The following is a 25,992-nucleotide window of genomic DNA, read 5'->3' on the forward strand; positions in this document are numbered from 1 at the left end:
TTTTCCAAAGTCTTTCTGCTTGTCTATATTGGCATTTGAGGCATCTCAGATTGGGGGAATACCAGGAGTTCCTTTTAGATGGATTTCGGCGAAGAAAAGCTTTTGGAGCAACATTATCTAGGACATGGGGCAGAATAGAATGCCAGGATTTGGTTTGATCAATAAGACCTTTAGAGGAAAAATCTGAAGGAACAGAGAAGTATGATGGTGAGAGGGTGGAAACATCTAATGAGAGAATGACCTTGTCCAATAACCATTGGACTGAAAAAGTGCCAAGAGGAGGGAAGGAATATAAATTTTAAAAAGAATGAGGTGGTGATCTGTCCGGAAAGGGGAGTGGGGTAAAAACTGATGGGCAATGTTGAGAATCCTGCATTGTAAGTGCTAGATCTAATGTGTGGCCAGCAGCATGGGTAGGGAAGGAAACCCATTGATGAAGAAAGAGATCAGAAAGAAAGTCAGCAAAAGATTTAGCTCAGGGATTGTTAAGGTCTTCCACGTGGATATTAAAATCTCCTAATATGAGTAAATTAGAAAATCAGATGGTGGCTTCAGATAAAGCTTGCTGACAGGATTCCCAACCATCAGCAGAGAGGGATGGAGGACAATAGAATAGAAGAATATACCAAGGTGTAACCGTGTCAAACTTGACAAGCAGTGCTCTAACTACTAGACTACTCCACAAATCCACTCCACTTGGCAATCCTAACTTCCTGAATCCTGAACACAACTCACAGCTTGCCCCCACCTCCCCAACCAGTGGACATGGGAATGACAATTCTATAAATACATCTCTACATTTACGTGACCCTAGCACATGTAAACACAGGAAAAAATAGCACTTAAGGGCATAAGTGACCTATGTATTATTCTTTAAGGATGCCCATAAGTGCTATAGCATATAACTGCAAGGGGGGGGGGGGGCGTGCATGTCGTAGGAGCATGGGTGGGATATGGGCAGGTTATGCAACTTACAAAATACTCATCTATGCATTAATACTAATATGCATTTTAAAAGGGAATGTTCAGTTGTGTTACAGGAATTATGTATGACAAGAAACACGCATGTGTCATTTGTGCTGGCTGTTTTTACTTTGAGCTGTCATTGTAGTTCTGGAAATAAAGAGAAGTTAAGAAAGTCATTGGGAAACAAATCGGTGTCATAAGCTTCTGGTAAACATTTGTAAGTGAGAGACAGTAAACATAACAAATAAAAGGAGCTCATGAAAAGCAAACTGTAAACATAGCTTGAATTTGATTAAAAGACAGGAAGGCATGGGGAGCTGGTTAAAAGTTGTGTTGGTGATCAGTGTGGCTACAGTGGTCACCCCTGTAACAACAACTCCAATTTTCCAGAACATCCAGGATGCCAAATTTATTGCACTAGCCATCAGCTTTTACAACAAGCAAGCAAATGTACCCTCTATCTTCAAGCTTCTGGAGGCTGATCCCATTTATAGACTGGTAAGTATTAGCAAATTGTTTTTCATTATAGGGTTCAGAATGTAATAGCAAAGCAGGGTAAGAGAGCATATTGTGATATACAATAGTACATTAGTGTAATAGATTTCTGTTCCCTGAGCACGGCCGTCCCGAGGCTGTGTGGACAGTGTGGCCACAAAGTGAGATGGAGTTGCAAAAATCGTTCCCCATCCATTGCCTTCCCAGTGATGGCTGTGATTTTAGAATCTTTACCACCAATCAAGAGGTCATCTTTGGCCATCGTCTTTCTCAGCTCAAAGAAAAAGTCCACAAAACTTTGCCTTCTAAAAAGAGTCCAGTGTAGCCTGAGAACATCATGATCACAGAACAACCATTCAGGAATGGTGATGTCATTGAAGACATGTGCAGGTTTTTCGGAGGTGGTGGTTGGCCTGTGATGAAAGCCGGTGTAGGTGTGTCCACAGAGTTGGTACCCTTGGCTTATGAGACCTATATTCTGAAATACACAAGAAGTGACCTTTAATATATGTACAAGGAATACCAATTCTTTAGAGCAAATTTATTTAACAGTTTCTTATTTTATTGCTCTAAGTATATACTGTGATTTTTTGATAATTCATCTTTTAAGTGAGCAATATTTTACTCACTTCCCCTTATGTCAGCATTGCTGACCTGAAAGTTGCTGTTTCAGAGGGTCACCTATTAATTATAACATAATGCTGTTGAATCGAGAGGTTATTTGCTTTCAGGTGATTAGAATATATAGACTAAGAATTTGTGAAAGTATTCTAAACTGCTGGGTATATGTGGCTGATTGTGTATTTGCTACAGCATTAAATTTGGACTTTTTAAACTGATTTAAAACTAAGGATAATGCAATTTCTGTAAGGGGGACAGATTTCTGTATACTGGGACTGCTTTTAAGAGTGATTTAAGTGGGCAGGAGAGGCTCTGGCCCACTTAAATCACCGCCTAACCACCAATATTCAATGACACTAAACCAGTCAGTGCTACTGAATATCATCTCTGACCACCCATAGTGAAAGAGGGCAGGTCAGGGGCGGTACAAAGGGTGGCACAGGGAGGAACCAGCTGTTATGACTAAACCTGTCATTACTTGGCTGGTTTAGCTATGTGGGTTCCAGCACTGAATGTTGACTGGGACCTGCATAACTCTTTTTTTTTTTTTTTATTTCCCAAGCCCCTCCCTTCCCCCCAGGCAGCCCCCCTTCTTCCCGTCCCCTTACCCCTAGCCTGAGAGTCACAACCCCTTCCCCTGTAATGCCCCCCACGATCCAGATAGGCCCCCAGGCCTACCTGTATCCCTGATGGTCCAAGTGGGGGGTGATGGAGGGTAGGAACAAACCCCTTTTGCTCCTTCTCCTCACAGCTACTACAAGAGAAGTTGAAGCAGCAATTTTCTTAACATAGCCACAAGGATCAGGAGCCTATGGGCTTTGCTCCTGCTCCCATCGCCCCCATTTGGACCACTAGGGATACAGGGAGGCCCAGGGAGGCCTATCTGGATTGGGGGGGTTGGAAGTTGGGAGGGCTATTCCAGGGGGAAGAGGGTTGTGATTCACAGGCTAGAAAGAGGGGGCAGGAGGGGGCTCAGGGAACTTTTTTTTTTTTTTGTTATGTGGGTCCTGGCCAATATTTATCTGTGGCCTGCATAACTGTCTTATGCAAGCCCTGGCTGAATATCGGCTGGAACCCTCATGAGCTCTGGCATCCAGTGCAGTACCATTTAGCCCTGGATATTCTGAATATCCAGAGCTAATCTAGCTGGTGATGGTCAATGTTTAAAAAAATGCTGACCACCACCTGCTGAATATCGTCCGGAATATATTCAGATCTCATTAAGTCCTTTGAGGTGTTAAATAAACTGAGAGCCCTTGCTATGAGCTCTACAGTTACTGATTGGTTTAGAAACCGGATGAGTAGAAGGCAACAAAGGGTAGTAGTGAATGGAAGTTACTCTGAGAAAAGAGATATTAGCAGTGATATGTCACAGGAATTGGCCTTGGTCCAGTTCTTTTCAACATTTTTGTAAGAGATATTGTAGAAGGGTTATCAGCAAACACTTGCCTTTTTGGAGATGATACCAAAATCTTCCACATGGTACACATCTTGGAAGGTATAGCTATGAGGACAGATATAGTTAAGCCTGAGGAATTTCCAAAATGTGGCAGCTAAAATTCAATGCTAAAACAAATTTGGGCTGCAAAACCCTTAGGTATGACAAAGTATAAAGGGTGAAGTTCATCAGTGGATGGAAGAAGGGTAGAATAGGGTGGGGGGGGGGGGGGGGTCAATTATATTTGATAATCTTAAGGTGGCCAAACAGGTAGTCAAGGTAACTGCAAAAGCTACAGAGATGCTTGGGTGTGCAAGGAGAGGAATGGCCTGCTGAAATGCCCATGTAACTCAGCGATTCACCACAGTTCTACTGGGCAGCATTAGGCCTCACTTCATCAGTCAGAAAAAGTTAAGTCACAATCTCACAATTACTACCAGGTGGAAGTGGTGTTCAGGCAATAGACATAGACAAAAAGAAAGAGACAGAGAAAGAATTTATAATTCTTTCCTTTTACTATCTTATACTTTGGCAGTATGTAAAATGTCGATCAATTACCAAAAAACAGAAGAAACCAGTCTTCGCAAAAAAACAAATAAACAAAACAATGAAGACGACTAAAATATAAAAGACGACCTTCCAGAAATACAATCTAAAAAATATATCTATATTTATTAATCATAAAAATTAAAGATTTAAACAAGAAAGGTGATTGGGACTCGACACAGCTATGTTTCGGACGGTAATTTGCCACTGAAACCATATAATCTAAAAGTCATTCTAATAGATTATCTAGGTGATTTTACAATGATTATTAGATTATATGGTTTCAGTGGCAAATTACCATACATATTCTGTGATTTGCAAATTATTATATATTTATTTTTATGATTCTATTGCTGCAATATATTGTGAAATCTGGTCAATGTGATATTTTTCTTAGATCTATCAGTGGTAATGATATAAAAAAAAATTTGTGCTAATCACAATTCTGTATGTATATGGTCAACCCACTATACGGGATTATGTTTCAATTTACTATACATGTTATGATTTTATTTCTTACATAGACTCCTGATGCAGGCCTCACCGGCCGAAACACAGCTGTGGAAAGTCGTCTTTTATATTTTAGTCGTCTTCGTTGTTTTGTTTGTTTGTTAGTATGTAAAATGTGTCATGTATAGTTTCTAAAATCTTGAATCCTCTGAGAGAGACTCAGATGGTAGTGGAATAGTTAAAAAAAGAAAGTAAAATCTACCAGCTTGAACTACTAGGCTTAGAGATATATGTTTGTAAGTCTTATTGTATGAACCTTGTGTGTTTCACATATCAGTAAGAGGCCTTTTTACTAAGCTGTGCTAAGAAATGAGCTTAACATATTCTTATGCAGGACAATCCTGCCAGCTAAGCCCATTACTAGAGCAGCCATCAAAAAGGGCTTTTTTCTATTTCTTGAATATATGGCCATGCGCTAATATTAGCAATAGCCTGTGACAATATTTAAAAAAATATTGTGGGACCACATACCTCCTCCTACTTAGGAGGTGCTAAGAGCCTCCCATTTTATGGGTGCAATAAGCAGTTAGGGCCAGATTCACTACATGGTGCTCAAAAAAGGACGATCCGGGCTGAACGTTCTTTATAGAAAAGCGCATAGCACCAATTCTCACCCCTAAATGCGGGCAATAGTATTTACACCAGCTGGAACCTGATATAAATGCCAGCAGCCTATTCATACAGTTCACAGCACCTAGAATATACTAAAAAATGGGCTCCAAAATATAACCACACAACCTAGTATATAACTTATATACAGGGTAAATTTCCTATAGAAAATTTTTTTTAACGTTTTTGATGACCTCATCAGACCATCTTTTCCGAAGCGCTTTATGCACTTATTTCATCATAGGTCAATATTATAACACTAACATTTGCTTCTTCACACTTTTAATTCTAAAAATCTTCATAGCAATATAGATATTCATCTGGTTTAAAGAAGAAGCCAGCTAGGGGATATTATTCCGATATGGCACATGTTTCGCAATAGCTGTATCAAAGCACCCCCTTATGTAGCCGAGCCCAACCGTCTTCTGTTATTTCACGATCAAAGCACCCTACTTATGGCATTTGGGCGTGTAAATGGCACTATTCCATAATACTGAGTGCAAATTTTCAGAATGCCCCTGACTCGCCCATGCCCCTCCTATGAATACTTCCTCTTTTGGATTGCACACCATGGGGTCCTTTTACTAAGCTGCAGTAAAAATTGGCCTGCAGTAGTATGGGTGCAGGTTTTTGGTGCGTGCTGGGCCATTTTTCACCACGGCTGAGAAAAAAGGCATTTTTCATTGGTGCAGTCCATGGCTGTGCATTAAAATTAAAAGTAGTGCATGGCTATTTACTGCCTGAGCCCTTACCACAACCTATTGACCTAGCGGTAAGGGCTCACATGCTACTCATGCGGTAATCATGCTGCACATGCAAATGTGGCCATGCTGTTAATTACTGCTGGGAACGCCGCTGCGGTAGAAAACAGAAATGATTTTCTACCATGGGAACCAGTGTGTGCCAACTTCGGAAGTACCACCGGGTGCTCACGCTACCCTGATGATAGTTCCAATCTAGCGCTCTACCCACGCATTAGCCCTACCACTCAGTGCTGCATACATCTAGTAGCGCTGTAGAAATGATGAGCAGTAGTATTATTATTATTATTATTTATTGCATTTGTATCCCACATTTTCCCACCTATTTGCGGGTTCATTGTGGCTTACAATACATTGTATTGATGGAAGTACAATCTGTTACAACATAATTATGGTTACATTATGAGGCGTTAAGTTAAAACAAGTCCCTGTATCGTTAAAGAGAATAAAACAATGGCAAAGAACAACAAAACAATAGAAACACCGGATCCTGATTGGGCAGCAGAGCGATAGCAAGAGATGGTTCGGGTACAATATTTTCTGTTTTTTTTACCTGTAGATTAGGTTTAAGCGTGTAAGATTGCGGGGGATAGAAGTACGGAAGAGGATGTATTGATGCATTGTTAACAGTGTGTGTGTGGACTTCATGTGTTTTGATCTTTTCGATATATTTTTTCAAAAAGATGGGTCTTTAGTAGTTTGCGGAATTCGGTTAATTCGTGGATCATTTTCAGATTTCGTGGTAGTTTGTTCCAGAATTGTGTGCTCATATAAGAGAAGGTTGACGCGTGCAGCACTTTGTATTTTATGCCTTTGCAGTTAGGGAAGTGGAGGTTTAGGAAGGTTCGGGATGATCTTTTAGCGTTTCTGGGTGGTAGGTCTATCAAGTCAGACATGTAGGCTGGGGCTTCATCATGAATAATTTTGTGGACTAGTGTGCATACTTTAAAAGTGATGCGTTCCTTGAGTGGGAGCCAGTGTAGCTTCTCTCGTAAGGGTTTCACTCTTTCGTATTTTGGTTTCCCGAAGATGAGTCTGGCTGCTGTGTTCTGGGCTGTTTGGAGCTTCTTCAGTATTTGTTCCTTACAACCTGCATATAGTGAGTTGCAGTAGTCCAGATGGCTGAGCACAAGTGATTGCACTAGGCTTCGGAAGACGGATCTTGGGAAGAATGGTTTTATTCGTTTCAGTAGTAGTAGTAGTAGTAGTAGACTCCTATGGGATTTAGGCACCCAGGGTTATAGATTAGTATGTGTGACAAATCCAAATTAGTGCCAATTTATGTCAATAATTGTTAGCATCCAATTATGGACTATAATTGGCTCATTAACTAAGTTGCACACATCTGAGGATCGCACCCAAATTTGGGCGCCCAACTTTGGTCAACCTTTATAAAATCCGGGGATTAGCATTGCGGTAATGTCAGCATGTCAACTGATTACTGCATTCATGCCCATTCTCCACCCTCTGACATAGCACATGCAGATGCCAAAACAAATGTGGAACGCTTTAGGGCATCCCGTGTTAGGCCATTTTTCCTGCATGAGGCGTCCATTAGCACCCTAATGCAGCTCAGTAAAAAGGGCCCCTACATTCCCTACCCACAGCAGGCGGCTTTGGAAATAAAGCAGTCTAGATTCATGATGCCAGGTACTGAGAGGACCCTTAAAAGAACATTCAGCAAAGAGTTCCTGCAGTGAGGAACAGGGATCCTAAGAGTGTGTGACTAGTGAATGCAGTGCATAAGGCACAGATCACCTCCTCAGAAATGGACCTCATACAAAATCATTTCTACTGAAGAAGTTGATGGAGGTTTTTTTTTTTTAAATACCACTTGAGGACACTATCACATGATTGTTGCTGTCCAGGAGCAGAAGATATTAAAGGCCCTGGATCTAAGAAATGTGGTAAAATGAGTCAGTTGAAGCCCCTTTCAGCTGTAATGGCACCAGGAGTGAACTTCATTTATACTATAGAACAGAGATGGGCAACCTTGGTCCTCAAGGGCTACAATCCAGTCAGGTTTCCAGGATTTCCCCAACGAATATGCATGAGATCTATTTGCATACACTGCCTCCACATTGTATGCAAATAGATCTCATCCATATTCATTGGGGAAATCCTGGAAGCCCAACTGGATTGTGGCCCTTGAAGACCAAGGTTGCCCACCCCTGCTATAGAAAAATCATATGATGCCTGGATGTGGTTCGCTAATGTAACGCCCCTTTGCCTGGGCGCTTATGGGTCCAGGGTCAGAGTGGGCTGGAGCCCCCGCGAAGGGCAGACACGATCAGACCCTCGCTTACTCACTCGCTTGTCACGCAGTGCTTCCACAGGGGAAAAGAAGTGTTAGCATGTGGGATGACCCTCTTCCTCCCCAGGAACTCCAAAAGTCAAGGTCCAAACCCCCATGGGAAGTAAGACTGGCAGTTAAAACAGGCTGTCTTGAGGGGACAGCGGTACACTGTCTAGTCCAAAACGATCACTCTGTAGTCAGCAGCTTAAAACTCAAAACAGTTTATTCTTCAACTTGAAATCACAGGAACATTCCAATTGCATAAACTCTCCATCACTTTGTGCAATCTTTAATTAAGTTGTGGTTCCAATATTCCCTGAGGGAACTCCTGTATTCTACTGTCTTAGGGTATATTTTACAAGATACTCTGAATCAGGATTATTTATACTTGGTACAACTCCAGTCCGTGCCTATCCCCAAAGATAGTGTTTCAAAGGCTGTGCTCATCTCAGACCTCCACCCAGGGTGACCTTTGTGTTGGTCCACCCTGACCTCTGGATGGGCATCCCCTGACTCCTATACCGCACTCCTGGGCTGGGTCTCGCCACTGCACACCCAGAGCTCTCCTTCACAGTTGCTGTTTTTTCTTAGCAGAAACTCTCCTTTTCTGTAGCCAATAGATTCACTTCTTTTAAATGGGATTCCCCTTCTCCTTCTTCGGGTCACTTGGCAGAGGCTTGCAGGCAACCAAAGACTCACTGCAGCAAACCAAAACCAAACAGAAGCAAAAAAAAAAAAAAAAAAACCTCTCTAGGACAAACTATCACCTTTATCTCCTCCTTGTCTCCTCCCCCCTTGACACTCTTCCTTACCTAGAGCTATCTCAATGCAATTTATTTCAAGAACCCTCCCCTTGGGCTGGGCTTCCTCCCACCCGGGGACCTCCCAGTTGTTGCTCCCCCCCCAGTGACTCTCTACAGGGACTTACTCTGTTAGTAATCCCCACAAGTTTGTAGTTCATGCCCACTTTAGACATGAGCACTTACACCATGCTGAAGGCTGTAGGTATTTATGCCTAACTGTTGGCAGTTAGGCACATCACACGTAACACCCCTGACCCGCCCATGCCCCTCCCATGTTCACGCCCCCTAGAAGTTGTGCAAGACAGAAATTCTGTGCACAGTTTCTAGAATCACAACTAAGGGCAGCTCCATGCACAACTGGTAATTGTGTGCCCAACTGACCTCATTCTATAAACTATGTTTGCAACTTGGCACGCTATGCCCTGGATTCTATATATGGTGTGCTGAGTAGCACGTGTAAATTTGTGTGTGCAGCCAATTTATGCACTACTAAATTGCTTAACAAGCTGCTTATTTATGATAATTGGCTGCTAATGACCAATTATCAATACTAATTGGACATAATTGGAATTTACACACACTTCTTGCTAGGCATATTCTATAAATAGGCATGTATAAATTCCCACGTGTGTAGCCAAAAAGGGGGCACAGTCATGGGAGGAGTGTGGGCGTGTCAAGATTGTCAATCAGATGTACGCATGTGGTTACTGAATTCAGGCCTATGTGACTAGATTTAGGCGCAGGCATTTACACCAGCTTTTTACTGGTGTAAATGGCTCCGCCTAAATATAGGCACATTCACTCAGCCTAAGCGTATTCTATAAACTGTGTCTGAATGTAGGCGTGGCTTATACCATGCACCTAGATTTTAGGCACCGTATATAGAATCGGGTCCTATTTTATAGATTTAGGGTATAAAAGTGGATTGAAGGAGTGGTCTAGTGGTTAGAGCACTGGTCTTGACATTCAAATCCCATTGCTGCTCCTTGTGATCTTGGGCAAATCAATTTACCCTCCGTTGCCTCAGGTACAAACCAAGATTGTGAGCCCTCCAGGGACAGGGAAATACAGTGTACCTGAATGTAACTCACCTTGAGCTACTAGTGAAAAAGGTGTGAGCAAAATCAAATAAATGCAAAAAAGTATAAATAATGCACAAGGTAAAGGAATTGTTCAGGAGGATGGAAGTTCTAGACCAAGTAGCCATTATCTTCTGGATTCTATATAGCATGCTGAGCATTCCGTGCTGAAATCTAAGCATTATGCATAACTTAATTGGATTAGCAAGCTAATCAGCATTGATAACAGCAACTAATGAGCACCAATTAGAATTTACAAGCACAACTCACTAAGGGGCCCTTTTACTAAGGCGCATAGGTGCCTATGCGCATAGAACGCACACCAAATTAGAACTACCACCTGCTTACCATGTGCCCTGGGCAGTAATTCTAATTTTTTACGTGTGTCCGATACGCGTGCCGTAAAATAGTTTTTATTTTCAGGCGCATGGCGCTAACCGGGCAGTATTTAGCAGTGTACGCACGCTATTACTGCCAGGTTAACACGTGAGACCTTACCACTAAGTCAATGGGTGGTGGTAAGGTCTCAGAGCTATAATGGACGCGCCAATTTTTATTTTTCTGCACGTCCATTTTTGGCAAAAAAAAAAGGCCTTTTTTTGCAGGTGCGCTGAAAAATGGGCCTGCGCGTGTCCAAAACACATACCTACACTAGCACAGGCCATTTTCAGCACACTTTAGTAAAAGAACCCCTAAGCGTATTCTGTACTGAACAGTGCCTAAATTCTAATGCATACAGTTCAAAAGGGGCATGGTTATAGGTGTTTCGTGGATGTTCCAAAATTTATGTGCGTAGTTATAGAATATGGCCCAGTGCGTGTAAATCTACACGCAGGGATTTACGCCACATTTTTATTGGTGTAAATGGAGGTGTGTAGTTTTAGGTGATGGGATATCAACACGCATATTCTATATACTGCGCCTAAAACTAGGTGCCGCTTAGAGAATACGCTTAGGCAGGCATGTTTATCGCATGGATTTCTTAGACGCCTTATATAGAATCTGGCCTTATATGAGGCTCAAAGCAGGGTAGGAAATACTTATTCCCAGAAAACATTGTGGTTACATGGAATAGTCTCACAGGAGAGGTGGTGGAGGGCCAAAAAGAAGATTGGATAAGCATGAAGGATCCTTAGAGAGCAGGATGTGAGAGTAAAGCCTGAGATCGGGGAAGTTCTGCAGTTTTAGATCAGGAAAGGGCAGATCAGAAGGACCTTACTGTCCGTATCTGCCTTCGTTTTCTGTTTCTAAGTAACCAAATGATGGGGGGGGGGGGGGGGGGGAGAGAAAAAAAGATCTCAAAAATCTTGCCTTGCTTGTCAATTGAATCAAGTACAAAATCCACTGGTATTACTATGATAACGGCAAATATTTTTATTTACATCATATGACAACAAAAGAAAGATAGAATCTGTTCTGATTTTGAAGAATAAATCAGTGAAACGTTTCCATAACTTGCCATGGCTGCCTTTGCTTTTCACCAAACGATTGTACCAGGAAATGCAGAACTAATTATGGGTATGAAGCCAATCTGGTGTTCATTGTTGCTCCATTTTATAAAGGTGCTCAGGCAGGTTCATCCTTAATCCTCACTGAATTCTGTGAATTTCTCCTCAGGGTGAGTCTGTTCAGCAAATGACATTCAGAATTAAAGAGACAGTGTGCCAGAAGTCAGAGACACAAAGCATGAAAGAATGTGACTTCAAAGTTGATGGAGTAAGTAAGTTAGGGTGATGTTTACTAAGCTGTATTAAGCATTTGGCAAGGATTTTATAACATTGTAGACATTAGCTTGGACCCACACTGATGGCTAACACACACTAAAACCAGCCAGGGAGGTAAAAATCCTGCACTAGCTATGTAACTTTCATAGAACTAGGTTGTACACATGACATGGGTGGCCATGATAGCTGGCGCACAGGTTGCTGTAGCTCAGTTGCAGTCTTGACTGTCAATAATGCAGCTGCTCTTAATTCTACCTCAAGACCTGGCGTCAAGTGCAGATGCTCTACTGGCAGTTCGGTAGTGTAGCTGCTGCCGTACATTGAAAAACTAAAGCATTGTACAAAGCCCCATCCATCCAATCCCCCCAATCAAACCATAAGCCTTCTTGCCCAAACCCTAACCCTCACACACACATACACATACAAGCCCCCTCAGTGAAGACCTCCTGAGCAACACTCCCCTCCCTGGTGAAGACCCCCCCAACCCATGCCCTTGCAAGCATCAAACCCATCCTATAGGAACCTCCTTCAGATCAATCCCCCCTCCCCTCAAACATCACACCCTCAACCCTCCCCTTCACCCTTCCTTGAGAGTCACCCAGGGAATTCCCTGATAGTCTGGCAGAATGGACTAAGAGCTAGAGGGAAGTGGGAAGTGGACCAATGACTCCAGCGAGATGGGATACTGATGTACAAAGTACCACTTTATTCACAGACTCGACACAGTACTGTGTTTCGGCCACAGGCCTGCCTCAGGAGTCTTAAATGTTTCTGGTACTCGGAATTGAAATCAGTTTGAAGATTAAATGGTCTTGAGAAAGACCTTTGTAGATTTATAACCCGTGGTCTGCCAGAACAAGAACAGCGTGTAAACTGCTGATCGGTTGTAAACAAGGATAGCATATACATTTGAAGGAGTAATGGAGTAAGAGCAGGCCAGGCAGAATGTTTTGTTCCAGTTTAGGGAAGGTTTTTCAGCTTTCAGCAACAGTAAAAGCAATTACTACTACTACTTAACATTTCTAGAGCGCTACTAGGGTTACGCAGCGCTGTACAATTTAACAAAGAGAGACAGTCCCTGCTCAAAGAGCTTACAATCTAATAGCTAGAATGTACCTCAAAGAGTGTGTCTTTATTTATCTATTCATTTAAAACATTTTTTTTTCCAAATATTTTATTAATTTTCAAAGAATACAAATAACAGGAAAACAATGATGGAAAAACCTAGGAAGCAAGAAACACAACAGGTGGGAAAGGAAAAAAAAAAGAGAAAGGAAAGAAGAGAAAAAAGGAGGGGAAAGCAAAATGGCTTACACTGTTGTGCAGTAACCATAATATACACCAAAATAAAATGGATCAGATCATTTCTCATTATTCCCAATAAAAACATCAACCTCCAGGTACACAAACAGCCTATCACCCCATATCTAGATCTTAGTGTTCCTCATGAAGTTGCCTTTCCACATGTGCCTCTCCTGATGCTAAGCCTCATTAATTATACTTTCCATTCTCTCATTTTCTGATTATTCTTTCACAACATCTATGCACTGGTACTACAATTGTACACTTTTCTGTTATATTCCCTGGAAAATCAAGAGGTAGCATGTAGGATGAATTTTGGATGAGATGTGAAGTGTGCATGGAGTTTTGGTCTTGATTGTACATACACTGTTGACTTGCTATGTTTTTTCTCTGTGCTTACATATAGTTGAGACAAAGGTGATCACTGAACAAAATAGAATCTGGGCTTTAAGACACACATGGTTGCAGATTTACAGGCTTGCTCAAAACGGTCATGTGGCCCCCAGACCATGGCAGCCACCACTTCTTGCTTACACTTTACAGTGGCTGTGGTCTCATGGTCCAAGATCTATTTCTATTTCTTGCGGAAAATAGCCTAGAACTCTTCATCAAGAAAACTGAGAAACAACAGTGACTAAATAAAGAGACATAGTTTCCTAGCACTGTTCTCACCCTCCCTAAACACTCCTGAAGAGAAAGCACATGGAATGTGAAACCACATTGTTTACATATGTCAGTAGCTACAATAGTCAAGTGGCATTCTTAGGGTGGCGGACACCCGGGGCAGCGCCCCACCCCCTGGGTGCAGCGCCCCCTCCCCCGATGCAGCGTGGACCCCCCCGGCGAAAGACCCCCCCCCCGTGAAAGAGCCCCCCCAGGTGCATGCCGCTGGGGGGGGGGGGGGTGCCGCAGCGCGCGTCTGCTGTGAGTTTACTAACTTTGCTCGTTGGCTGCAGCTCCCTCTGCCCCGGAACAGGAAGTAACCTGTTCCGGGGCAGAGGGAGCTGCAGCAAACGAGAGAAGTTAGCAAACTCTCGCAGCAGGCACTCGCCGTGGCACCCCCCAGCGGCGTGCACCCAGGGCGGACCACCCCACCCCACTGCCCCCCCCTTGGTACGCCACTGCGATAGTCTGTAACAGTGGAGAAAAGCCAAGTTCCTCCTTGACTGAGCATGAATCACTATGACTCTAATTACTAAGACACAAATTACAGGGATTTCCTTTCTTGGTTATGCAACATTTCTTTAAAAATGAGTGCTGCAGTGATCACCTGGAATATAGTAATCTGAACAGTATATAGTGGGATCACAAGGAGAACCTCAACTTAACCCCACTTATTTTGATGCTTACACATAGTACATACACATATGTATTTAAGGGGCAATTTTTCAACTAGATGCTTCCATCTAGGCACCCCAGTAATGCAGGGTAAGATCCTATTCTATATGGACACTTGTGCACCCTAGTGTCAATATCGAATTCTAGTGAACATTTGGGTACCCAACACTGATGTCTATTTAGGTGCCCCCATTGCAGTGGTGTACTGGAGCCGGCTCACACTGGCTTGCAAGAGCCGGTTGTTAAATTTTTTAGCTTCTTGCGAGCCGGTTGTTATGACAGGGCGAGCCGGCTCTCCTCCTCCCCGAGCTACAGGGTCCCAGGCTCCGAGTCCAGTACATACCTGAAGAAGGCAACCACCCTGAAGGTCCAGTGGATTCTTCGGGGCAGGCAGGAAAAATCCCCAGTCTTTCCTGCCCGCTGCCCCATCCACTGCTGGAGCGCTCTTTAATAATGGCCACCAAGACTTCCAGCGGTGGCCTCGCGAGACTTCCGCTGAAGTCTTGGAGGCTGCTCTTGTAAGTCTCGGCAGCCATTTTGAAGAGTGATGCGGCAGAGGGAGAGTCAGCACCGGCAGCAGGCAGGAAAGACTGGGGAACTTTTCTGCCTGCCACGAAGAAGCCACTGGACCACCAAGGTGGTTGCCTTCTTCAGGTATGTACTGGATTTGGAGCCTGGGACACTGTAGCTTGGGGGGGGGGGGGGGGAAGAGGAGATCCAGCTTGCTCTGCCCGCCCTGCACCACAGAATCTCAGTCTTCACAACATTTTTAGCTTATATGTGGTTTAAAGATCAGCTTTGCATTTATTATTATGCCTAAGTAGCAAAAGTTATGACAAATTGAAATCATGGTATGGATGGGCAGATTTGATATGCCATTGGTCTTTATGTAGGGTACTATAAAAAAAAAGTTGTACTTTCAAATATGCCGGCTTGTGCAGCATACGGATACTCACAGAGGAAGTATAATAAGGGAATAACTTTTCATAGGTAGAGTAGTAATTTGTTATAAATCGTAATCGGTGTGTCATGTGGAGGGGCTGGTAATAGGTACACCCTAACCCTGTTATATTGGTGCAGAGATATATTTTTCTCCTGGTAAAGGGCTTCTAAAACAGACATCATGTTATGAGAATCAGGTGCTCAAGGTTAAAAGTTTCTATTTATTTACTTATTTATGGCATTTTATCCCACATTAAACATGAATTAGATAGGAACCTGGGAGCATTTAATTTTTTTTTTTCCTGGAGAGAGTAACACATTACCCCCCCCCCCCCAGGCTCTCTCCCCGGCAATAGCCAGCTCTGCAATTTGGGACGGGGGGGGGGGGGGGGGCGCAGAGGTGGACCAGGGAGAGAGCCTGTTGTTAAAAATTTACCAGCACACCACTGTCCCATTTACACCTGCCATAGACCTGGCGTAAATGGGAGCACCTTAATGTAGCTGGCATGTAGGCAATTTTTTTTCTAAAAAAATTCTTTATTCATATTTCAAAAATAACATTACAAATATAAACTTGTTCCAGAAATACAGAGTTACATCACCCAAGCATCCCTAGAGAAAGTAACAATCTAAAGAAAAGAAAAAATACATAGGCGATCCTAACTCTTTCGTAGACCTCAAAAGAAATGGGGGGGGGGGGGGGGACAGCATAAACACTGCCATAATGCTCATTGCCAACTAACTAGAAGGAACATCACTGGATATTTTCTCAAGGTCTCAAAAAGATCTGAGAGGTTTAGGAGTAAAGAATACATATTTTATACCTCAGTATTTCACAACTCATTTACAAGGACTTGCCAAAAAAAATGATACTCCTAAATTTTCAGTCTCTTCCCTCATCACCAGGAATTCCTTCCTTTGCTCCTGAGTTGATTTTGTCACATCTGGGTATAAACAAACTCTGTCCACAAAAAAGAAGGCCAGAATTCCTGAAATACAATCTCATTATTGCATTTAAATTCTACTTGAAGATGAAAGAGACTAGCAGCGTAGCTCTGTCAGTCACCTCTGATAGAAAACTTTCCAGAATAGCTGATATATCATGCAAACCATTTTCTTCTGTTGGAACTTGAGTCTGAATAACCAATCCAGTCTCCCCTGTGGGATTCTTAATAGTAGATGGTAAATAATAAACCTTAATAGAGGGAACAGCTTCAGAAGGAATTTTCAAAGTCTCTAAAATAAACCTTTTGAACAAATCCACAGGAGAAACCCCAACAACTATGGGAAAATTCAAAACTCAAATTTAACCATCTATTAAAAATTTTCCAATTGCTGTATCCTTTGGTGGATAAACTTTTGATCTTTGACAATTGTTGTAATAGTTTTAAGAGTTCTCACTTCTGACTGAGTTAGTGAAACCTGCCCCAAGCCTAAGAAGTGAATGGGCTTTGTTGGCATTACCGCACCGGCAGCCACTAGCATGGCTTGTTATAAGGGGGCCATTTTTCAGCGTACCTGTAAGAAGGCCTTCTTAAAAATTTTGTTGAAAATGGACGTGCAGCAAAATCAAAACTGGCGTGTGTTCATTTTGTGTCTGAGACCTTACCACCAGCCATTGACTTAGCGGTAAAGTCTCACGCGTTAACGAGGCGGTAATAACCAGCACATGTCAAATGCCACTTGACGCGCGTAGCTGGTGCGCATTAGAAAATAAAAAATATTTTTTGGACACGCGTAGCAGACGTGCGCCAAAAATGAAATTACCACAAGAGCCACACGGTAATTGAGCGGTAACTCCAAATTGGAATGCATTGGGCGCATGTAGGCGCTTATGTGGCTTAGTAAAAGGGCCCCATAAACTGTTACATTAATCCAAAAATGGAATGATGTACGCCTCCACTACCACTCAAACATTTCCAGTGCTAGCCCTGCCACTAAGTGGGCTAGGCATCCACCTTGGGAGGCAGAATTTGGGGCTAATGACACAGCTCTGGCACAGAAGAGATCCGTCCTGCTTTTCCTTTCCCCCTGCTAGGCCTGCTGCCACTGCCTCCCTACCTCCTTGTAGGCCTAAAGTTGTAATAACAGTGAGCATTGTGTGGAGAATTTAAGCCCATGTCCGTGCTCAAGCTCTGCTATGTTTTGTCCCCTTCTGACAGGAAGTTTCATTGGGCAAGCAGAGGCTAACACAGCAGTGCTTGAATGCAATCCTGTGCTTAAAAGCCTCACACAGCACTCAGTCTTCTTATAGTTTTGGGCTGAGAGCAGGTAGCCCAATGGCAGCAGCAGGAGGTCCAGAAGGGAAGCGGGTGAAGATGCTGGACTTGAAGGTGGTGGTCGGGAAGAGAAGATGAGGTGCTGAACCAGGAGTTGTATAGGGAAGAGGAGAGGAGCAGCTGGGAGGTATGGAGGGGAAGGAGAGATGCAGGCCGCCTAGGGGGCTAGAGATAGAAAAGGAAGATGCTGGTCACCTGGGGATGAGAGAGAAAAAGGAGATGATGGCCATTTGGAAGAGTAGAGAGGGGAAGGGGAAATATTGGCCACCTGGAGTAGGTTAGGTGGGAAGGAGAAATGAGGGGATAGGGAAAGGAAGGGAAGATGCTAAACTAGGGGCTGTAGGGCTACAAGTCATCCCTGAGGGGGAGGGAGTTGCATGACTGAAAGTTCACCTAGAGCATCAGATACTCTTAGGATGACACTAAACATCTTCTGCTCTAAAAAAAAAAAAAAAAGATCTTAATTTTCTCATTTCTCCCAACTTCAAAACATTACTCCACATCCACAGTACCATATAAAATCACTCCCAAATTGCAAATCTTTATTGCTTTCTTCATTTCTTTATCCATTATTGTCCACCTCAAAAGAGAACTCTTTTTTTATTCCTGTCAACCACAACATCTATGTCTTAACCTTAGCTGGATCTAAGCCACTGTCCTCTACCTATTGCACCAACCTTCCCAACTTTTGATTAATCTCCACTTCTCTCTCCTTAATATCATCTCCAATCAGAAGCACTTGTACATCATCCACATCTAAGTATTACACCTACTGTTAATTACTGTCCAAATTCAAGCATCTCTTCATGTATCACGGTAAGAATGATACTTTGCTTTTCTTTTGCAGCTAGTGAAGACCTGCTTGGCATACTTCAGTCAACAAGAACCTCATCTAAGTGGATTCACCTGTCACACTGTGAATCAGAAGGTAAGATAAGCATAAAGAACACATTTTACATCTTGCATTTGCTTAGATAAGAGTAGAAAAGAATGAGAAAGAGAACAATGGAGTAGAAGAAATGAAAGATAACTGGATGAACCACACATTATCTCATTGGACACCTCCTTCTAGAGTCAAGCATATTTAAAACCTAGAAACTTATTTTTTCATGTTGGTTTTCTGGGGGACTTGAATAGCTGGAACAGTACATGAGCAGATAACAGCTTGAAATGCTTCAGATCAGTGGTTGTTGACTGTCTGTTGTTAAGTTATAGTGTGTGATGTTTTAAATGATAGGAAATCTATATTTTGTAGCTGAACTTTGGTTTGTAGTAGAAAAGCAGTTTATCAGTTATAGTTATAGAAGTACACCAGCCATAGAGCTGATGTAAATGTGCAAAATGCTAAAGATACACACATAATTTATAGTATTATATAAGGGATGAGCATAAGTGTGTGCCCCACCCAGGGTCCACCCATGTGTTTATTCCCCCCTTCAAATATACACATGCAAAATATGCACACATGTAAAGAACAGTGTATGAGCTGAGCATGCATGGTGGATGCCGGGTGTTGGTGGCTGGAAGCCAAGGTATTAATTTTTAACAGGGAGAGCGGGTGCAGAGGCAGGGAGTGGGACCAGTATATGGGGAAGTGAATCAAGGGGCCTTTTTATTAAGCCGCATAGGTGCCTATGTGCACCTAACACAGATCAATTTGGAGTTACCGCGTGGCTACCACGTGGCCCGTGCGGTAATTTCATTTTTGATGCGCGTCCACTACGTGCGCACACGGCAAAAATCGGGCGGTAACTCCAACTTGACAAGCATAGGTGATTACCGCACGGTTTAACGCGAGAGACCTTACCACTAAGTCAATGGCTGGCAGTAAGGTCTCAGACCCAAAATTGCAGACGCGTCAATTTTTATTTTGCCACACGTCCATTTTCGGCAAAAATTTAAAAAGGCCTTTTTTACAGGTGTGCTGAACAATAGATCTGCACATGCCCAAAACACGCGCCTACACTAGCGCAGCCCATTTTTCGGCACACCTTAGTAAAAGGACCCCCCATGTGTATAACAATTCGATACATTCATCAACTGGGTACAGTCCTGCATTCTTGCTTTTAGGAAGAGAAACATTACTTCCCTTTATAGAGCTGTATCCAGAGGAAACATCTCAAGTTACAGTGTACTGTATATGGAAGAGTGGGTAATCTATCATCAGGAAAAAATCCAGGAAGCCATTAAGATATCTCAAGTTGCATTGGAAAAAAGCAGGAATGAAAAATGAAGAAAATGTATGACAAAAATGTAAAAGGAGTGGCCCTGTAGGTGGGAAACTGGGTTCTGACCAGGAGACAGGGGCACCATCAACAGCACAAACTTCAGGAGATGTGGGACAGAATTCCATATCAAATTATAGGTATACTGGGAGAGGGAAAGAATGTTTTACGACTACAAAGCCAATCAGGTCATGTTAAAATTCTTCATCTAGACCATGTGAAATGGGTTAAAGTGAATGGACAGAGATAATTTCAAATGTTGGTGTAGTAGAAAATGCGCTGATTGACAATGATCCTACATTGGAAGCTAGAGCTGGTCAGACCACAGTTGCAGAGTCAGAGGGGCATAGTTGGTTCATTGTCACAAGTAAAATGAACTATGACGACAATTTGGTGCCATCTTCTATCTCTTCAACTTCTGAGCAGACAGAAGTTCAGCATTCTGAGAGAAGGAATACAGGGAAAGTTCCAGAATATTTGCAGCAAGATTATATTCTACATTAAATTCATAGTATTTTTAACATTTAAAATATAGTCATAATAAATAATATATACATATGTTGATATTGAAAAAGGGAAACAGGGATTTTTCTGGTATGTTTGAGGGGGTTTTTGGTACCTAGGGGGTGAGGGAAAAAAAGGTTTATTATATGTACAATCTTTTTTTTTTTTTTTTTTTTTTTAGTTTGCCAGCCCAAATGTAAATCAGAAGGGTTAAAGGAAAATTAAAATAACTGGTGGGGCTGGAGGTTGCCTGCCCAGCGTCTGGGTTCTGGAGTGGATGGGTCTAGTGGTCTGGGTCTGGCTCCAGGTTCAGGCAGGGTAGGAGCTGAACAGGAGGGAGCACTAGGCCTGCTGGAATGTTGCCATGGGTACCGCAGGGCTGAAAGTCTTATGCGGGTGCCACAGGACTGGAAGGCCAGTCAACTGGAGCTCTGGGAAGCATTTGAGAGCGGGAGCTGTCAGTCAGGAAGTGTGCTGGCCTGATGCTACAGTCTTCGCTGGCCGGAGGGGTGCCACGGTTTACATGATTTACACAGGCGTTGCATTGGGTGAGAGTGCTGGGGTTTCAGGCTGTATCTGTCATTCCGGGGATGGTGGGAAGTGGAGGAAAGCATGGGTGTCTGACATCACCTCGTTGGAGTGGCGGTGATGTTACTGGGGCCGCACATGTGCAGAAAGGGATGCTAGGCCTAAAATTGTTTTGGGGGCTCCGGAGCATCGTCAGGGATGCGGGATTGCTGGGTCAGTCCTGAAGAGGCCCAGAAGACTGGCGAGGGAGTTTTGGGACTCTTGGGAAAGCATGGATTAGGATTTTTGCACGTGCATGCACAGAGGAACTGCGCTGCCGGCAGGAAGCACAGAATGCACGAACTGGAAGACGGCTCGTGGCAGAGCCGTGCAGGAATCATGTGCTGAAGGAAAAAAAAGAGATTAATTTTTAGTAGAAAGGTATGTGGGAAAAAACATAAACGAATATTTTTAATTGTGTATTCAGTAGAAGAATTTTGTTGCATTCGGCTTCAGTGTCCCATGCCTCAGGCTCCTGGCAGGAGTCTTTGGAAAGATTCTAAACTGTCTGGTGTGGCAGTTGGGTGGATGTGATTGTGAGAGGTAGAAGTGTGTCTGGGTGCTTTGTGAATGGCCCAGTGTTTAAAGTAATTTTGAAGGAATTTTGTGATTGATGTGTGAAGTGAGCCTGAGTTAGTTAAATTGGAAGCCAGCAGTGAAATTTAGCTTCAGGAAACAGAGTGACTGTGTTGTATTATTGGAAGGAATTATCTTGGACCAATGTTACTCATACTTTAGAGGCTCAATTGAAAATAGAGATATCTGAGGGTTAAATCTAAAGACCCTTGCTCTACAGGTGTTAGGTTTCAAATGAGGGAAAAGGGAAAGCCTGCTCATTATAGCACAGCAGCTGTTTAAGATATTTAAAGGCAAATTTAAGAGTTCCTGGCACTGAAGGAAAATTGTTTTCCCAATTGTGAATGACTTTATAAAAATATTTCACTATGTTTTTAAGTTTTTCCTATAAATAAGTGAAAGAAGGCGGCTGTTAATTATAAAAGTTTAAATGTCAGTGCTGAAGCTGCTTGAAATGGTCCTGATTAATTTAAGGCTGATTATTTACTTAAAATGTCAGCATCCCTATGAGCAGAGAACAATTTGAAAGTTGCGGACAAAAAAAAGAAGGAAGGATATAATCTTCCGCCTTCTGGCCAATTGAAGGAATTGGGACAGTTTGAAAATTTTAAGGCTGTACTGTAAAGAACTTTGTTGAAGTTTCCTTAGAAATTGGAACTTTGAATGTCACTTGATACCCTAGTAACTAGTTATTTAGGTGGTTGTACAAGTAATTCAAAGGAGAATTTCTGGGGAAAAGATTTTGTGGGTGGGTCAGCAGGGATCATATAAAAATAGCCAGTCAGGGGCAGTAATACAAAATAAAGTGAAAATATAGGAGTAGGGTATTATCTTTTTGGTTTATTAAAGATAGGCAATTGGTACCCTTGCAGAGGATCCCGGAGAGGTGTATGAGCTCCAACATTAAAGAAAGGTGAAGATAGAAGAAAGTCAAGAAAGAGCGTTGAGCAGGAAAAGACTGACAGGCACCACAACACTTATACAAAAGAAAAGAAAAAAAAATAAACAAAGTTTACTTACCTGGATAAAGGGTCTTAAGTAACATGGAGGGGAATAATCGAACGGGGGTGCCCATCTCTAAGGACGGCCCTGTAAAGGGGCGGGGCAACCCGTATTATCAAAACAAGATGAACGTCCATCTTTCGTTTCGATAATACGGTCGGGGATGCCCAAATCATGAAATTTAGGTCGACCTTAGAGGTGGTTGTCCCCAGTTTTCGGCGATAATGGAAAGCGAGGACGCCCATCTTAGAAACGACCAAATCCAAGCCATTTGGTTGTGGGAGGAGCCAGCATTCGTAGTGCACTGGTCCCACTAACTGAATGGAAAAAGCCCTTCCCTTACTGAACCGGAAAGGAAATTGCATGCAAATGAGCTGCTCGCTGTTAGCTCATTTGCACACGATCCCCTTCCTAAGGAGGGGAAGCAACGGCAGTTGAGGCTGTCCAAAATGTGAGTGCTTCTGTGTGAAGGACATCCATGCCTTTGCTATGCCTCCAACACCCTCTTTATTTATTTATTTGGATCACAGGTAGCCACAGTGGGATTTAAACCTGCCACCTCAAGATTGCAAGACCAGTGCTCTAACCACTAAGCCACTCCTCCAGGCTACTCCACTCCCTTGAAATTGGTCATCCCTGTGGGGGGGGGCAGTTGAGGATGTCTAAAATGTTTGAAAGAAGGATGTCCATGCCTTCGTTATGTCTCCGCTGACACACACGTACCTCCTCCCCCAGGGACCTGCATACTGCCCCCCCCCCCCCAGGGATGGCCAAATTTCAAGGGAGTGAAATGGCATGGCGTGGCATAGTGGTTAGAGGACTGGTTTTGCAATCCAGAAGTGGCCAGTTCAAATCCAACTACTGCTACTTGTGATAAAAAATTCAAATAAATAAAGAGGGTGTCAGAGGCATAGCAAAGGCATGGATGTCCTTCTCACAGAAACATCCACATTTTGGATGTCCTCAACTGCCATCACAGGGACGGTGGCACAGCAAAGGACATACTCTAAAAAAAAAAAAAGACAAAAATTTTTGAAGTTGTTTTTTTCAGGGTGGGAGGTGATTAGTGACAGTGGCATAGCTACATGGGGCCTGGGGGGGCCTGGCCCCCGTAGATTTGGGTCTGGACCCCCTTGCCGATGACCCTGTCCACCCCCCTCCCGCTGCCAACCCGCTGTCACCTACCTTTGCTAGCGGGGGACCCCAACCCCCGCCAGCCGAGGTTGTCTTCTTCCTGCAAAAGTCTTCCTCCTTCTGTTTCTGACGTCCTGCACATTGTACGTGCAGGACGTCAGACTCACAGAACGAAGCCTTGCAGATCAGCTGATCTGCAAGGCTTCCTTCTGTGAGTCTGACGTCCTGCACGTACAACGGCGGGAGGGGGGTGGAGAGGGTCATCAGCGGGGGGGGGGGGCAAAGTTGGTGGTGGCGGCAGGGTCGGCAATGGCAGTGGGGGGGGGGGGTGTCGGCAGCGCCGGGGGGGGGGGCTAAAATGTGCCCCCTCACCTCGGGCTGTGGACCCCCCTCCCGCCGAAGTCTGGCTATGCCCCTGGTTAGTGACCACTGGGAAAGTCAGGGGAGGTCATCCCCGATTCCCTCTAGTGGTCATCTGGTCAATCTGGGCACCTTTTTGATGCTTGGTCGTGAAAAAAATGGACCAAGTAAAGTCGGCCAAATGCTTGTGAGAGACGCCCTTCTTTTTTCCATTATTGGCCGAGGACGCCCATCTGTTAACCACACCCCCGTCCCGCCTTCAGTACACTGCCGACATGCCCCTTTGAACTTTGGTCATCCCCGCGACAGAAAGCAGTTGAGGATGCCCAAATCGGCTTTCGATTATGCCGATTTGGGCGACCTTAGGAGAAGGACGCCCATCTCCCGATTTGTTTCGGAAGATGGGCGCCCTTCTCCTTTGAAAATAAGCAGGATAGTAACATAGTAAATGATGGCAGATAAAGACCTGTACGGTCCATCTAGTCTGCCCAACAAGATAAACTCATTTACACGTCTTCACAACTTTTCAACTACACCTGTAGAGGAAATGTTAACACAAAACATCAATCTATTGCTAGGTTTAATTACTAATTTTAGACTATTTTTGTTAGAAGGGTAGGTTGTAAACTTCTGATTTTTCTTGTAATGTTCCGTAGTTTGTACACTGGATTCAGCTGACACTAAAAAAATAAGATAAAACAAATTATATTACTGTGTTTTTGAGGATTATTCAAGTACCGTTGGGATAAAAGAGAACTCGACTGTTTCCTCATCATCTGTTCCCATTTTTCCTTTACCCTTTTCTTTTATATGACCCTGTTTACCCTGGGAGACAGTGACACCCAAGGTATCAGCCACTGACTACGTTGCAAGGGTAATTGTAGGGTGTGACTGGCTTCCAGAGGGCGGGGCTTACACTAAGGCTGAATAAAGAGGAGGTTTTTGCCAACAAAAGCATTAAGTGGAGTGTGAAGAGTGTTCCGGGTTAACCCAGCCTCGGAGCAGAGCAGAGAAAGCGTGTGTTCGGTACCAGAAGTAGCAGCTTGAAGAAGTGCACCTCTGGAGGAAGGTCAGACAGGGAGATTTAATCCTGAGTGGGTCCGGCAGCTGGATAGAAGCCAGCAGGGCAGCTTGATACCAAAAGTGTTGCAAGCACAGCCTTGGATTTTTTTCCCCAAAGGTTGGGTATTAGTCTGGTGGAGTTATAGATATGTAAATACCTATAGAATTTTATAAGAGATTATCAATTTAGTTTTAAAGACTTTAACCAATAGTCTTGGACTGACACTAAAACCTTTTTTAGCAAGTTAAACTGTTTGATATAAAGGAAACTGTGTTTCGATATCTGCCTGTTAAGTTCTGTTTTGCATTCAATACATATCCTGGAGTGAAGAGTTTCTTTGGAGTGAGCCTGAAGTTCATTTGCTCCCAGTCTAATAAAAAAATAACTAAAATGTGTGGCTTAAAGCCTACCAGGATCAAGCCCAACTTCGGCCTGCACTCAACTCAGTAGAAGCAGAACGATTGTTTGTGGTCCTGATTCGGGTAACTGACTCAAACAGCTAGCTGGTGCCCAGAACTTGTGTGTGAGACCAGGGTTACACTTGTAAGCAGCAAATATTTAAATGAAGAAAGAACATGATGTTTATGGATCTCTGTGCATGGGCTCAATGCCTTTACTTTCTATTTTTGTTTTCTAGCAAATTCGAGTAAGGCGGTCAAATCCAAAGAGAGAATGTTTCAGAAGAGGAAACAAAGTTATATGCAAGACACCCAGCCCACGCAGAACAACCAGCCCACCTAAAATTGGATCTGGTTCCCACATAGCTGGAATAGACGATGTGCCACACCTGTTGGAGAGATCAAAAATACTCCCAGCAAAAGAACATCAAAAATAAGCCTTTCACTGTATGGA

At 43.3% G+C, this 25,992-nt stretch overlaps 1 protein-coding gene across 1 annotated transcript; it reads left to right on the forward strand.

The window, feature by feature from the left end:
- Positions 1-1,203: 1,203 nt before the first annotated feature.
- Positions 1,204-25,992, forward strand: LOC115460039 (cathelicidin-related peptide Na_CRAMP-like). The gene is made up of 4 exons (XM_030189895.1): positions 1,204-1,464; positions 11,742-11,840; positions 18,557-18,637; positions 25,778-25,992. Exons 1-4 carry the CDS (start codon positions 1,276-1,278, stop codon positions 25,973-25,975), a joined length of 567 nt encoding a protein of 188 aa, XP_030045755.1. The 5' UTR covers positions 1,204-1,275; the 3' UTR covers positions 25,976-25,992.

The sequence above is a fragment of the Microcaecilia unicolor genome, chromosome 1, assembly GCF_901765095.1.
Source record: "Microcaecilia unicolor chromosome 1, aMicUni1.1, whole genome shotgun sequence".
Lineage (NCBI taxonomy): Eukaryota > Metazoa > Chordata > Amphibia > Gymnophiona > Siphonopidae > Microcaecilia > Microcaecilia unicolor.